At 36.9% G+C, this 13,709-nt stretch overlaps 1 protein-coding gene across 6 annotated transcripts in view; it reads left to right on the forward strand.

Annotated features, from left to right (window-relative positions):
- The window catches only part of arhgap23a (Rho GTPase activating protein 23a), a 155,300-nt gene that overhangs the window by 70,757 nt on the left and 70,834 nt on the right, over nt 1-13,709 (forward strand). For 2 of the 6 annotated variants that reach the window (XM_056454011.1, XM_056454012.1), the window contains exon 1: nt 4,652-5,537. The exons of 2 other annotated variants lie outside the window; for them this stretch is intronic. In XM_056454011.1, coding sequence (XP_056309986.1) covers nt 5,289-5,537 — 249 coding nt within the window. In that variant the 5' untranslated portion in view covers nt 4,652-5,288. Of the gene's footprint in view, nt 1-4,651; nt 5,538-13,709 lie in introns of those variants that run through there. 2 more of the 6 variants (XM_056454013.1, XM_056454014.1) reach the window with 1 other exon arrangement.

Raw genomic sequence — 13,709 nt, forward strand, 5'->3', positions numbered from 1 at the left:
TTACATCGTCCCTTACCCATCATGGCCTCACTGTCTCTCCACCTTTGTAATAGCTGATGTGTGGTGAGCGCACTGGCGCTGTTGTCCTGTGACTGCTGTCGCATCATTCAAGTGGATGCTGCACGCTGGTGGTGGTGTGGAGAGACCCCTCGTGATTTTGAAGGACGCTGGGTGTATGGCCATATAAGATAAATGTGCTATATAAATACACATTACATTACAAATGTGTGAAGAAAAGATTTCAGATGCTTTCACTCACCTAATAAATTATTTTGTAAGTATAAATCAGACGATCATGATCACTGACTGCATCTGAAGTTTGGCATCATGCTTAAATTTATACTTGTAATTGTAATTCAAACTATTCATACAGTTGTCCTCAAATCCCAAATCATTAAGCCAACAGATTTCATGAGCAAAATAGGTATAGGTAGGTAGGTACGTGATTGTTTTTTTTTTTAAATATATTTTAGAGCTCTCTTTCTCCATGTACTGTAGGTAAAATAACCCCCACCCATTAAGTTAAAAAGATTTAATTAGGCATACTTTGTTTGTTAAAATTATTTTATGATGAGGTATAATTATATTGTCTTTGTTCAATGTACAGTTGAAGTCAGAATTATTAGCCCCCCTTTGAACTTTTTCTTCTTTTTTTAAATATTTCCCAAATGATGTTTAACAGAGCAAAGAAATTTTCACAGTATGTCTGATAATATTGTTTCTTCTGGAGAAAGTCTTATTTGTTTTATTTCAGCTAGAATAAAAGCAGTTTTTAATATTTTAAAAACCATTTAAAGTTCAAAATTATTAGCCCCTTTTTTTCGATAGTCTACAGAACAAACCATCATTATACAATAACTTGCCTAATTACCCTATCCTGCCTAGTTAACCTAATTAACCTATTTAAGCCTTTAAATGTCACTTTAAGCTGTATAGAAGTGTCTTAAAAATATCTAGTCAAATATTATTTACTGTCATCATGGCAAAGATGAAATAAATCAGTTATTAGAAACGAGTTATTAAAACTGTTGTTTAGAAATGTGTTGAACAAATCTTCTCTCTGTTAAACAGAAATTGGGGAAAAAAATAAACAGGGGACTAATAATTCTGACTTCAACTGTACATAATGCTCTGTGTGTGTGTGTGTCTGTGAGAGCTGCAAGTCAGAGTGGAGCTCATTAATAATCAAGACTGACCCAAATATGGTCAATATGGACCTTCTGATTCTAAGGGTATTTTATGGTGTAATAAATGAGCATATAAAACAATTTCTGGAGATTATTGTGAATTTACCTAGGCCACACACCTACAGTACTAGATATTAGAGATCAATTTAACATATTGAACCTACAGTATATGGCACCTCTAAAGTAATAACATGCTTGTTTTTTGTTCAATTTAGTTCATACAAAGTAAAGAAAAGAAAGGGCTGGAACAATAAACGATATTTTTATCTAAATTTATGTTAATAACAATGATAAGCTCTGGACTTTTTTACTCTGTATTGATCTAAGAACCAATCACACTACAGAAATGTGCAGCCATGGGAATCTAGAAGTGTGTTGATATTAGAGATGTACCGAATTTTCGACCGCCAAAAATGATGAAAATAGGTTATGCAATTTAATCGACTTATTTAATGGATTTTTGTGGCTTAATCTGGAAGCATTAACAACTGATATCGAAATATATATCGTTATCGTTCAATACGGAAAAGAATTATTCGAGATGGTATTTTCGCCTTATTGCCCAACCCTAGGAAGATGTGGATGAGCTTCAGATTATTCTGCAGGAAGTCTTGATATTCGCATTTATTTGCTAAAGCTCATGCCCTTTATCCAACACACCTCATGCACGTGTGTGTATGTGTATTTGCACTGTTAAAGCAGCATACTCCTTTATGATAACACAATCGTATCTTTCTTTTGTGGAGCTAAATCTAAAATATGAGGCATATTCGTGATTCACGGTGATCGGACTTAAGCTTCAACCCATTCATGACGCCTTCACCCGGGGGTGATAAACTGCATGTGTTGTGTTTTGTGTTTTGTGTACATATCGTGCCGGTACACGTCTAACAGTGTGGCAGGTGAAACCAGTCCATCCTCATTTGTAACGGATCTCAGGTGTGTATTTGTGTGTGTGTTTAGAGTTGAATGAGAGGGAAATGTCTCACTGAGGGCCATCTGCCTGCCTCTCTCTTTCACACACACACTACAGACCTGCCTGTTGGGTGAGATTTTCTGCGTATGTGTGTGTGTGTTTTAGTTTGTGTGTGTGTGTACTGGTTTTGGTGTTTTACGAGGACACAAATTTGTATAATGACATGGGTATGACCTAGGGTTGTCAACTTATTGACTTCGGAATTCAACATATCAAGATGGTACGATAAGTACTGATTTTGACAACCCTAGTATGACCTAGGAATTACAATGGTGAGGTGGTTTATGAGGACATGTCTTGTGTCTTTATAATTCATTCATTCATTCATTGTCTTTCGGCTTAGTCTCTTTATTCATCAGGGGTTGCCACAGCGGAATGAACCGTCAACTTATCCAGCATATATTTTACACAAGGATGCCCTTCCAACTGCATCCCAGTACTGGGAAACATCCATACACACTCCTTCACACACATACACTACAACCAATTTAGTTTGTTCAGTTCACCTATACCACATGTCTGTGGACTGTGGGGAGAACATGCAAATTCAGAAACACAGAAATTCCAACTGACCTCGCCGGGACTCGAACCAGCAACCTTCTTGCTGTGAGGCGACAGTGCTAACCACTGAGCCACACTTAAATATAGTACTTAACGTGGTCTTTTGGCATTTAAAAAGTTCCTATAGGTTTCTTGGGGTGAGAGTTCAGGGGTAAGGGTGAGGGAAGATGATAAAATAAGTGTGTTTTTACTGTACAGAATACATTAATCCTATGGAGAGTCTTCATAAACCCAAATACCAATGTCTGTGTGTGTGTTAGTGTTAGTATGTGAGCTGATATATGTTACTGTGGATGTCTTGTGTTGTTTTATAGCAGCTGTTTTGGTCTGGCCTCAGAGAGCAGCTGCAGTGAGCTTTCTGGCACCCAGTGTTTTTGTCTGCCATTCTGGGGTTTTCTCTCAGACTTTTGGTGTTTCTTTCTCATAGTGGTCATTCTTCCATTTTTGTGTCTGTCTGTGTGCTTGAACAAGTTTATACAGTTTTTTGGTCTTTTTTTAAACTTCTATTGTGTTTGCTATAGCGGAGCCATTATTTTAGCTCTTTCTCTGAGGGGACTTTTAGAGAGCGGGGTTTTTTTTGCATTGCTCTGATTCCAGTTTCGCACAGACACTCACTCAGTTGAATGGTCTTTCAGAGACGCTCGGGGCTTCAGGTTCAGCAGAGCTGCGACATGTTGTTGTTGTTGTTGGGCTACTTGGAATTTTTTTAGTTCTGCCTGATGGATTTGTGTCTTTTTTCTTTGATGGAGCAAAGGATTGAGTGAAAAACATGAAACTGAAATGGAAAGATTAGATAATACAGAAATCTAAGAGCTCTGAGGGGCAAAAGCCTTTTTTTTGTGGGAGACAGTGATGAGGGCTGATGGGAGAGACTATAGAGATGATGGCGATAAACACAGAGGAGCCAGAGGGATAGACATGGCAAGGAGAGAAAAGAAAAGCTTATGAAATCGCATAATAGTTTTAGATTTGAGTAAGTTTAATTACTTTGTGAAAGGATGTTTTAGCTTTCTAAGCTTTTTAGCCATTTGTTAACAATTTCAGTTGTTTTTTTTTTGCTTGGCATAGTTTTTAAAACTATGCCACTTTTATTTTGAACAAACAAAAAAAATAAACTTCATTCGACAAGTTTAATTGGTTATGAAGTCAGAAATTCAGTTTTGAGAAGCTTAGAGATTTCAGCAGTACTCAGCAAACAATTCTGTGTTTAATAGACATCTAAACGCATACATCTTGGCTAAAACAAGGCTAAATTGGACATCTAAGAATAGCCCAAAAGTAGACTAGTCGTCAAATAGACAGATTAGACAGACTTTATATGTGTAGCCATTCATTTCTGTTTATTTGATGACTAGTCTAATTTTGACCTATTCTTAGACATCTCTTAGATTTTCACTGACAGCCCAAATTTAGCCTTGTTTAAGCCAAGACGACTTTGTTTAGACGTCTATTAAACATCTATTAGACCTTTTTTAAAAACAAAAATGCTTGCTGGGTAATTAATTTAGAGGGCGAGGCATTCATGATTTAGAGAGCACCTGATTGGACAGAAATCAGTAGAGTGCGGGGTGAGTCATCAGGATTTATAGCATGTTTTTGGAAAGAGAAAAACAACATTTAAAATGGGCTCAAATGAGCTAAAAGTGCTTTTTAGCGGTAAATTTGACTAAACACGATCTCAAAGCTAACAAACATAGACTTAAAGCTACAAAAGTGTTGTTTAGATTTTGTTGGAAATTTTAAAAGATTACTAACTGGTGAGCTGCATACAGATACAGACTGGAAGGAGTGATAAAGAGAAAGATAACTGAATGAATGAAAAGAGAGAGAGGGAGAGAAGGAGACAGCAAGCAAAAGAAAAGCAGGAGGGACGGCCCACTCAGAGTGACAGAGAGCTGGAGTTCAGAGTTTGTCAGGAGATGACAGAGTGGAGAGAGAGAGGGAGAGAGAAAGAAAGAGAAAGACTCAGGGGAGCTAAATGGTTTAGTAAGTAAAGGAATTGAAGGAAAAAAGACTGAAGCAAAGGAAGAAGGAAATACGGATGTGTAAAAAACTTGGATCTAGTTTTTTTTCCATTCAGCAGCCGCCGGCTTCCCTGGATCTACTTCTTGCCAGCACTGCCACGTGCTCCCCACACATACACATACACACACACACACACACACATTTCAGGGTCTGCCAGACGGGGGTATGTGGCTCCATCCTGGATCGCTCTCATCTCTGGATATGCCTCTGTGGTCGTAGCACTCGTCTGTGTGCTTGTGTGTGAGCATGGGAGGTGCAGAGCTTGCCGATGTGATATGGATCTAGCAATTTGACTCCGGGAATCCTTTAAAAAAATTTGCCAGCATGAAAATATGACGAGATTCGGGCATGTTCAACGAAAGCCACATCTGGACTTTCTCCTCTCTTTGGGAGAGAACGGACACATCTTTAACCTGACTTGTAGCCTTTAAATTTTTATTATTATTTTTTTTTCACATTGAAAGGTCATAATGGTTCGCTTGTGAATGCGACGTGTGCTTTTGTGAGCCCTTGCACACTCCCAAGTGCGTTTACGTGTGATGTGGTCAGCGGGTCAAGTGCCACTGGCGATGCCCGTTGTGTGCCCGCATGTAGGGGGTAAGGAGTGGTGCTTTCAGGATGCAGTCGGGGTGGACTGCAGCTCTCCAGAGCCTCGCTGTATCTGGGTGGCGGTTTTACACGGAGATACACAGCAAATTAACATTTCCAACCTCCAAAATGACTCTTCTATGAACAAAAATGGCATCAGTGCTGGGAAAGCGCTGTCGAGACCCGCACAGACCTCCAGGGTAAGCTGATTTAAACATGACACATCATCTAGTCAATAGTTAAACATATTGATACAATAAATACCTTCATGGGGAACAGAAATTTAACCTGATATGTCGCTAAAATAATATTTAGCTTGTTTGCTTTGGTATCTGGTCATGATAATGTTGGTAGATTTGATAATATTCAATTCTGTGCTCATCAGATTGAACCATTTATATTAGTTTTAGTGTGTTTAAAAAGGTTTGGACAAAACTCCTCATAAGATTACAGATATTGGCCTTTAAAATGTTATTTCTGACTGTGTCTTTCATCCTCAACATCTTTTCTGAGACTTTAAACCGCAGAGATTGGGAGGTCGGATGCAATAATTAGAAAGTAAAGGCACCAGATAAGGGGTTATAAAGACCCTCTGGGTGACTGTGTATGTGTGTGTGTGGTTGGTTTGGTTTTGCTTCTAGCACAAAGATTATAGGATATAGAGTGGGAATGTCTTGGTATATTGTGTATAGGAGACTTGTTTGTGTCTAGTGATGACACGTTTTATGATATTTGCTAGAGATATTCCTGAATGGAGTAGTGTGGAGTGATGGGATGGAATATTCTTCAGTATTATAGATACTGTACAGACAGCTGCCGGCCAGACACACGCTCATATGAGACGCTAACCCAAACCAAAGTCAACCGCTTTCAAATATGTGTGGCAGGACGGCCCCTACAGTCGGATTTACCGCTCCATGTCCTCCTAAAAAAGCAAACTGTGCATCCCCTAGTTGAGCAAGCCTCATAATTCCTGACAGAGGTGAAGTCTTCCTTTCATTTGCGTCACATGAAGGAAAACACAGGATTTCTACACTGGCAAATTTGCTGATGCTGTCGAGGAGTCATGTTGTTTCAGTTAGAGCTGTCTGTGTTTAAATGAAGCTAATGAGTTGATTGAGATTTGCTTAATTCTTCTGTGTACTTGTTCAGTTTTGTTCAGCTGTGTGTTTCTTTTGGGTTATTAGGCTGAAACAGAAGGTAGCCAGGTGGTGTGCTTTCGCAGGACTTTGTTAAAATACACAAGCAATGGAGGAGCAGGGTTGCTGAATGTTTGTCAGGGTGGACTCTAAAGGATACACATTACTTTGTATTAGTCACACAGTGACCCAGGGCAAACAAAAAAGTGGCAGAAAGGAAAGTTTATAGATGGAATTTTACTTTCTAATTATTCCTGTGTTATAATTGGTGTGTAAATGTACAGCACTTGCTGTAGTGCCACATTGACTACGTTTACATGGACAACAGTAATCGAATTATTTGCCTTAATCTAATTAAGACAATAATACAATTAAGGTGTTTAGATGAGTTGCTTTTTGAATGTTCCTTTCATGATCCCGTTTTATATGTTATAGCACATAATTCGATAAATGTCATTGTGTCACCACGCTATTCGCATTTCCTCCGGAGTTTCATGTAATTTTGGGTGTTTCATTTTTAATTTGTCGACTTAAACTGCAGTTGGCACTTTCACTTTCACTTGGAAACATTTCATGCATGCCCCCTGTGACAAACGAGATATTGGATGCAAGTATGAACTGCTGAAGGAGTGTTGTTTTAATGGAAGTTCATACCGCATGCTGAATGGAAGAAAAAAAACCCTCCGCATTTCACGAGGCAGGTGTCTGTGGTCTGCACTGACTCGGTAGATGCAGAGAGTGTCAAACAGCCGTGTGTGTGTGTGGACTATCCTGTCGCAATATAAAAAGTCCTGCATGACGGTAATAGTTCGATTAAGGTGTTTACATGTCTATACTGCACTTCAATAATGAGACTAAAATCTGCATACTCGACATGTCTTAATTCGATTTCTCTTTAGTTTGATTATGACCTTAATCTGATTAAATTAATCTGAAATCGCTCTTTACATGGTCGTCTCTTAATCACAGTATTGTCTTAATCGCATTAAAATCGAATTATTGGTGTCCATGTAAACGTACCCACTGTGTCTCATTGAGTACGTTTGTATGGACACCAATACTCCTATTTTAATACAATTAGGCCAATACTCCGATTAAGAGTCGACCATGTAAACAGCGTTTTATGATTACTTTAATTCGACTAAAGTCATAATGGAACAAAACAGAAATCTAATTAAGACATGTGGAGTTTTCCTATTAAGTTGCATTATTGAAGTGCAATACAGACATGTAAACACCTTAATCGAACTATTACCATTTTGTAGTATTTTTTGCTACATTTTGTAACAGGATGCACACACGGGAGTCATCAGGCATTTGGCGACAAACAAATGAGAATGGCATATAGTAACTCCGAGTTTGTCATGAAAAGTTTCATTCGCAGTCATCTGTCGCACGCACAATGTAAAAAAATCAGCAGCAGTTGAACTTAAAATTAATATTAACAAAATTAATAAATGAAATGCCTAAAATCACGTATGCTGCCATGACGAACACGAGCTGTTGTTGCGTGAAACGCCAGAGGAAACTAGCATTGAATAGTAACGTAATGACGTTATTCGAATGATATAATATAACATGTAAAACGAGAACATGAAACATTCAAAAGGCAACTCATGTAAACACCTTAATCATATTATTGTCTTATTCAGATTAAGGCAAATAATTATTTTTCTGATGTCCACACAGTCACTGTCATCAAATTTAATCCCTTAATATGATGTCAGATATCATAATGATTAGCTATTTGCATTTGAAATAAGTGACGGCTAAATTTTGATTGCATGTTGGCAGTTATTTTTATTGATTCATCTAGAAAATAATGACAATTCATAGGTTGTGTTTGCAACATGGCAGGCTTGTTTTGATTAAAATTAACGCTGGTATAATTTGTTCTATTAGCGTGGCTCAGTTGAAATGGAAAAGCTGCTATCTGCACCAAACAAGTGGACCAAAACTTCTGAAAAGATGTTTCTCAGTCCACTTCCAAATGAACTCTAGCGGTCACTAAAATGTCTGTTTATCACCTTGTGTCAGCTACGCATGAACACACCAACCGGACGACAGCTAACCCCGAGAATGTGTTCTGGGTGAGAGGATATACCTTTTTATACCAGCGAATGGCAGTATCTATTGTTATTCCAGTAAGGGAAACGGAACTAGTGCTGCACACATACAACCATAAACAAAGACGCATTTACATATCAATTTTACATTACTTCTCACCACAGAGAGATTCACTCGTGAAAATATGATAGTCTGACAATCAATATAATTAAGAAATTATATTTAAAAAATGTGACATAATTGACTTGTGTTGTTTGCTTGGTTTTGTCACTTCGTGTTTTGTTCTCGTGCTCTCATTGGCTGTTCTCGCACTCTGATTGACTGCTATATTTCACTGACGGTGGATGCTTGGTTTGTGGTGTGTCCTGGCATTTGACAGTATGCTTAGACATACCTTGTTTTTGTTGTCATTTGAGCTACGTCATTACAGTTTAGCCTATTATCTTTATGTTCATTTTTTAAAAGATAACAGTGCGAATGCTAAACCAATCAGCACTACATGTTACTTCTAAAAGAGCGAATTTCTAGAGGAAACACCATACGATTTTAAACAGTTAGAGTTCTTTATGCTGTAGAGCTCTCTATTGATTGAGTGTGACTAAAGTAAACTAAAATGTTTAAATAGCAATAGTTAAAATATCTTTGTCATTATGGCCACTGATAAGTAAGTTGTCAGTCAGCACATACAGCCCAAAGTGACTTGCCATTCGCTCTAGGAATATCCACCTGGATCAACATGGGTTTAGATGACTAGCACGGGGGCACAAAAGGTGAAAGCATGTTTGTTTAACTATTACCAGTTCACCAAATCTTAAACCACTTATTATACCACTTAAATAAATACATAAAAAACTGTCTGATTGTAATAAAATTATTGTGAAATGTAAAAAAAATCTATTTAGAGATTTTATTTTAAGGACTAGGCATGGGACGATAACTGTTTTTAAGGTATACCGCGATTTGGAAAAAAAAATGTTCTGTTACACCGTTCCTAAGATATATGTAGGTTGTTTATTATTTATTTATTTTATTTTTTTTTTGTTTTAGTTTTTTAGGACAACAGTATCTCCAGCTGAAAAGATATCCAAAGATGCCGTTTTAAATGTTAAGAAATCTGTGTTTTTGAAACTAATGAAGACAGCAGAAGTCAATGAATTATTTAGCCTAACATGTTTACTGGTCCAAAATATTTTAAATGTTTCTCAAAATAAAATATATTGCGTTCAAAGTGGGGAAATATGTGTTGTTTTTTACGCAGATATTTAAAAAGAATATATTTTAGAGCAGTAATCCCAATACCGTGACATTTTTATCCAGAGCTATCATACCGTCAAAATCATATACCGGCCTATGCCTAATTGGGAACAAAGTGTTTAAGTTGAATGGCTAAAACAATGTTAATTCTTTCAGCTAAAAAGGGAAAACTTTATCCATTTGGGCAGTTGGGAGCCTAAAAACACTATCTTTTGATCATAGTGCAACTTTTTGAAAATCTGTTATCTGATATCGTTTTCAGCTCTGTGTAAAACACAAAAATGTGATGATGTGCATATATATTACATGATTAGTTTATTGATATCCACATATACTTGATAAGCGAAACTGTCACGATCACCAGCGATCCACTCCTGACAGATTGCTGGTAAACTACAAATGTCATGTTTAGGAACTACAAATCCTATCAGGCCATGTCACACACACCAGTTGCTGATCACGGCAGATGAGACACACACAGCTGAGACTTGTGATCACTGATCATTTAGACTACACCACATATACACCAGTTTATGATAGAGTTTTTGATGTTGATGTACGTTTGTATTTCTTTTTTTTGCCTGTTTTTTGACCTTAGCCTCGTTTATTGTTTGATACTGTTTGCAACCTGTTTTTGACTTTATGCCAGTTTTTGACTACTTTTTTGGATTGCCCTTTTTGTACCAGCCACTTCTGTTTGTCCCTGTTTTGCTTAAATATAATCTTATTTTACCTACACTTGGATCTTCATCTCTGTTGTTCCTTGCTTTGATCCCCACGCGTGATAGAAACAACCGTGGCAGACTACAGGAACACATTTTTGCAGGCATAGTTTTGCTTTGCGAGGTGGAATACTTAATATTGGCTTTTATTTTGTCATTGTATTTGTGGATCCATGTGATTGTTTTGACAATATTATCACCAGATCACAGAATATTTCAAGTACCTCATTGTTTTATGTAACAAAACTGAATTATAAAGGCATATAACTATTTTATAAACTTTTTTTTAATAAAGCATAAATGACAAAAACAACATTATTACTAAAATTTTTATAAAATACAAGAAAAGGAAGGCTAGTTCAAAATAAAAGTGCATCACAGGAATTCAAGATGTACACTGATTAAACAAGAATAAACTGTTTGGGGATCATATGGTTACTAACAGTGTTGGCCATAATGCATTACAAGTAATGCGAGTTACATAATAATAATACTTTTCAAAGTAACGAGTAAAGTAATGCATTACTTAAAAAAAAAAAAAAAAAGCAATAATAGTCACATTAAGTGACGCTGACAACAGGGATGCGGATCCAAATGCAGGTTTATTTAGCAGAATGCTCAGGCACGCAACGGTCAACACGGGCAAACAGATGCAAATCCAGATTCGTAGTCAAAATAACAGGTGAGTGGTCAGAAGGCAGACAGGAATAAACAATAAAACAAACAAAAAGAGAGTCAAAACCGGCAAGTCAAGGCCAGGAAAACACAGTAATGTCACAGACACAGATAACAAGACTCAGCAACTAGTGTGTGTGTCTGTGCTGCTTAAATAGTCCATGTAATCAGTCTTTGACAATCCTCCGGTGCTGTGTATGCAATCAGTCAGGATTAGGAACCGGTGTGAGTGTGTGTGGTGCATGACTGGATCTTGTAGTTCTTGAAATGGCGGATGTGTAGTCAGTTAGCAAAATACTTAGAATAATCCCATCACAGAAATGTAAGGCCTCAACAAATATCTGAGTTACTTTTAGTTACAAGTTTTTTAGATTAGTTAATTCGCTTTAAAATATCATTTGCGGAATTAAAATTTGTGTAATCACGTTGAATTACACACTCAATAAGAGAATGTGTTCCCCGTGGAATCAGACAAAAACCAAGGTGGCAGAGCCTTACATTTCTGTGATGGGATTATTCTAAGTATTTGCATTGAATGCATTGAAGAAAATGGTATCAATTCACAATGATTTTACTGAACTAATAAGACATAAGTACAAAAGTAACAAACACATTGCTTTCAACTTTCATTATTCGGTATATATATGGCATATATAGCGTCAAGAAGTTCTCAGAGGTAAAATTATTCAAATTGTTTTAAGTAAAATGAAGGTGTTGGTTGTATATGTGTCATTAATTGCAGAGCTTCTCTATTTAAAAATTGAAGAAAAGCCTCAGCCAGGTACACTGTAAAACCCAATAAGTTAAGGTAACTCAAACCATTTAAGGAAACCGATTGCAACAAACCATTTAAGTTCAAAAACTAATCCTAATAAGTACTGTGAACTTAATCCATTTGAGTAAACAAAGCAATTTGAGCACAGTAAAACCCTATAAATGAAGAGAACTCAAACCAACTAAGCACTGTAAACCTAATAAGTTAAGGCAACTCAAACGATTGCAAAAAAACATTTAAGTTAAAAAAAATTATCCTAATGAGTACTGTGAACTTAATCTATTTGAGTAAACGAAGCAATTTGAGCACAGAAAACCCAATACCATTTGAGTTAAAAAAAAAGTCCTGTGAACTTACTGTGTTTAAACTGAAGTAACGAGGTATTTAATTAACTCATTACCTTCAACACTGAGGTCAAAACTCTTTTCAAATGAGTAGAATTAAATTTTAGTAAATTTTGAGTTAACTACACTCATTTCATTTGATAAAGCTGACTGTTGAGTTTTACAGTGTATGAAAAAGTAACTGAAAAGTAAAGTATAATGCACTATTTTCCATAAAAAGTAACTAAGTAACTCAGCTAGTTACTTTTTGGGGAGTAACTCAATATTGTAAAGCACTACTTTCAAAATTAACTTTCCCCAGCACTGGCTACTAATGTGCGTAAAAGCCATAACATGTCTGTTTCATATTAAAATCATGTCAAGATAAAAGTCACCCTGCTGGATACAAGTACGCTCATTCATATTCCCCCTGCAGTTTTATTTATTTTTTATTCCTGAATTCAAACATTTCTGTACAAGTGGACAATCCTGTTCAACAGAGCTCCAGCGGAATTGAAAGAGCTGACAGACAGGTTTATACACACACGCACACACACACAGACACATACACACAGACACACACACACACACACACACACACACACACACACACACACACACACACACACACATACACAAACAAACACACACACTGCTCTTCTCAGTCATGTGTGTGTGCTGCAGTCATAGGGCAGGGTGTCAGGGATTAAACACTCAACATTAATTACGCTCAACTTTTCAGCAGGATCACCCACTCAGCTGTTTGGAGCGTATTGTTTCTGGCGACTGTCTGTGAGCATGTGTGTGTGTAACCAAAGCCTGCCAAATGAGAGGACTGGAGACATTATAAAACAGTCATCAAATGAGGTATATTGAGGACGTTTAGCTGTATACATTCATAGGTCAGTGTCTACATTAGGTTTCCAATGTTTTCCCCGATTTATGACCAAATTGCCCTGAATCAACACTTGAAACGCGTCACCCCCAGAGAAAAATGTGTCGGGTGTGTGTTAACCCATCATCAGCTGGTCATAAAGTATGACCTCAACCCAACTGTTGAATTGAACGAGGGCTGGATGCTGAGCAGAAGTCAGCAGGGTGTATTTCTAGTCACAGCACTATGTATGTATGTATGATTCTCGTTTTAGGACAACTGGTTAGACAAAAATGTGGGGAAAATTTGCTTTGAGAAAATGTTTGTCTGCTTCAGAAAGGTATCAACCTTAAAACGTTAAACTTTTGATCTGCAGCAAAATAGAAATAAGTTAAGGTTTGTTTTTGCAGAAACTTTTATGAAGAAACAAATCTACTTTTTGATGATGTTGAGCTTTATATTGTTTTTTTTATAAACTTTATTAATTGAATACAAGTGAAAAGCATTCGTTGTGCAAATGTCCAATTTCTGCTTTTTTCTTTT

This window comes from Danio aesculapii, chromosome 3 (genome assembly GCF_903798145.1).
Source record: "Danio aesculapii chromosome 3, fDanAes4.1, whole genome shotgun sequence".
Classification (NCBI taxonomy): domain Eukaryota; kingdom Metazoa; phylum Chordata; class Actinopteri; order Cypriniformes; family Danionidae; genus Danio; species Danio aesculapii.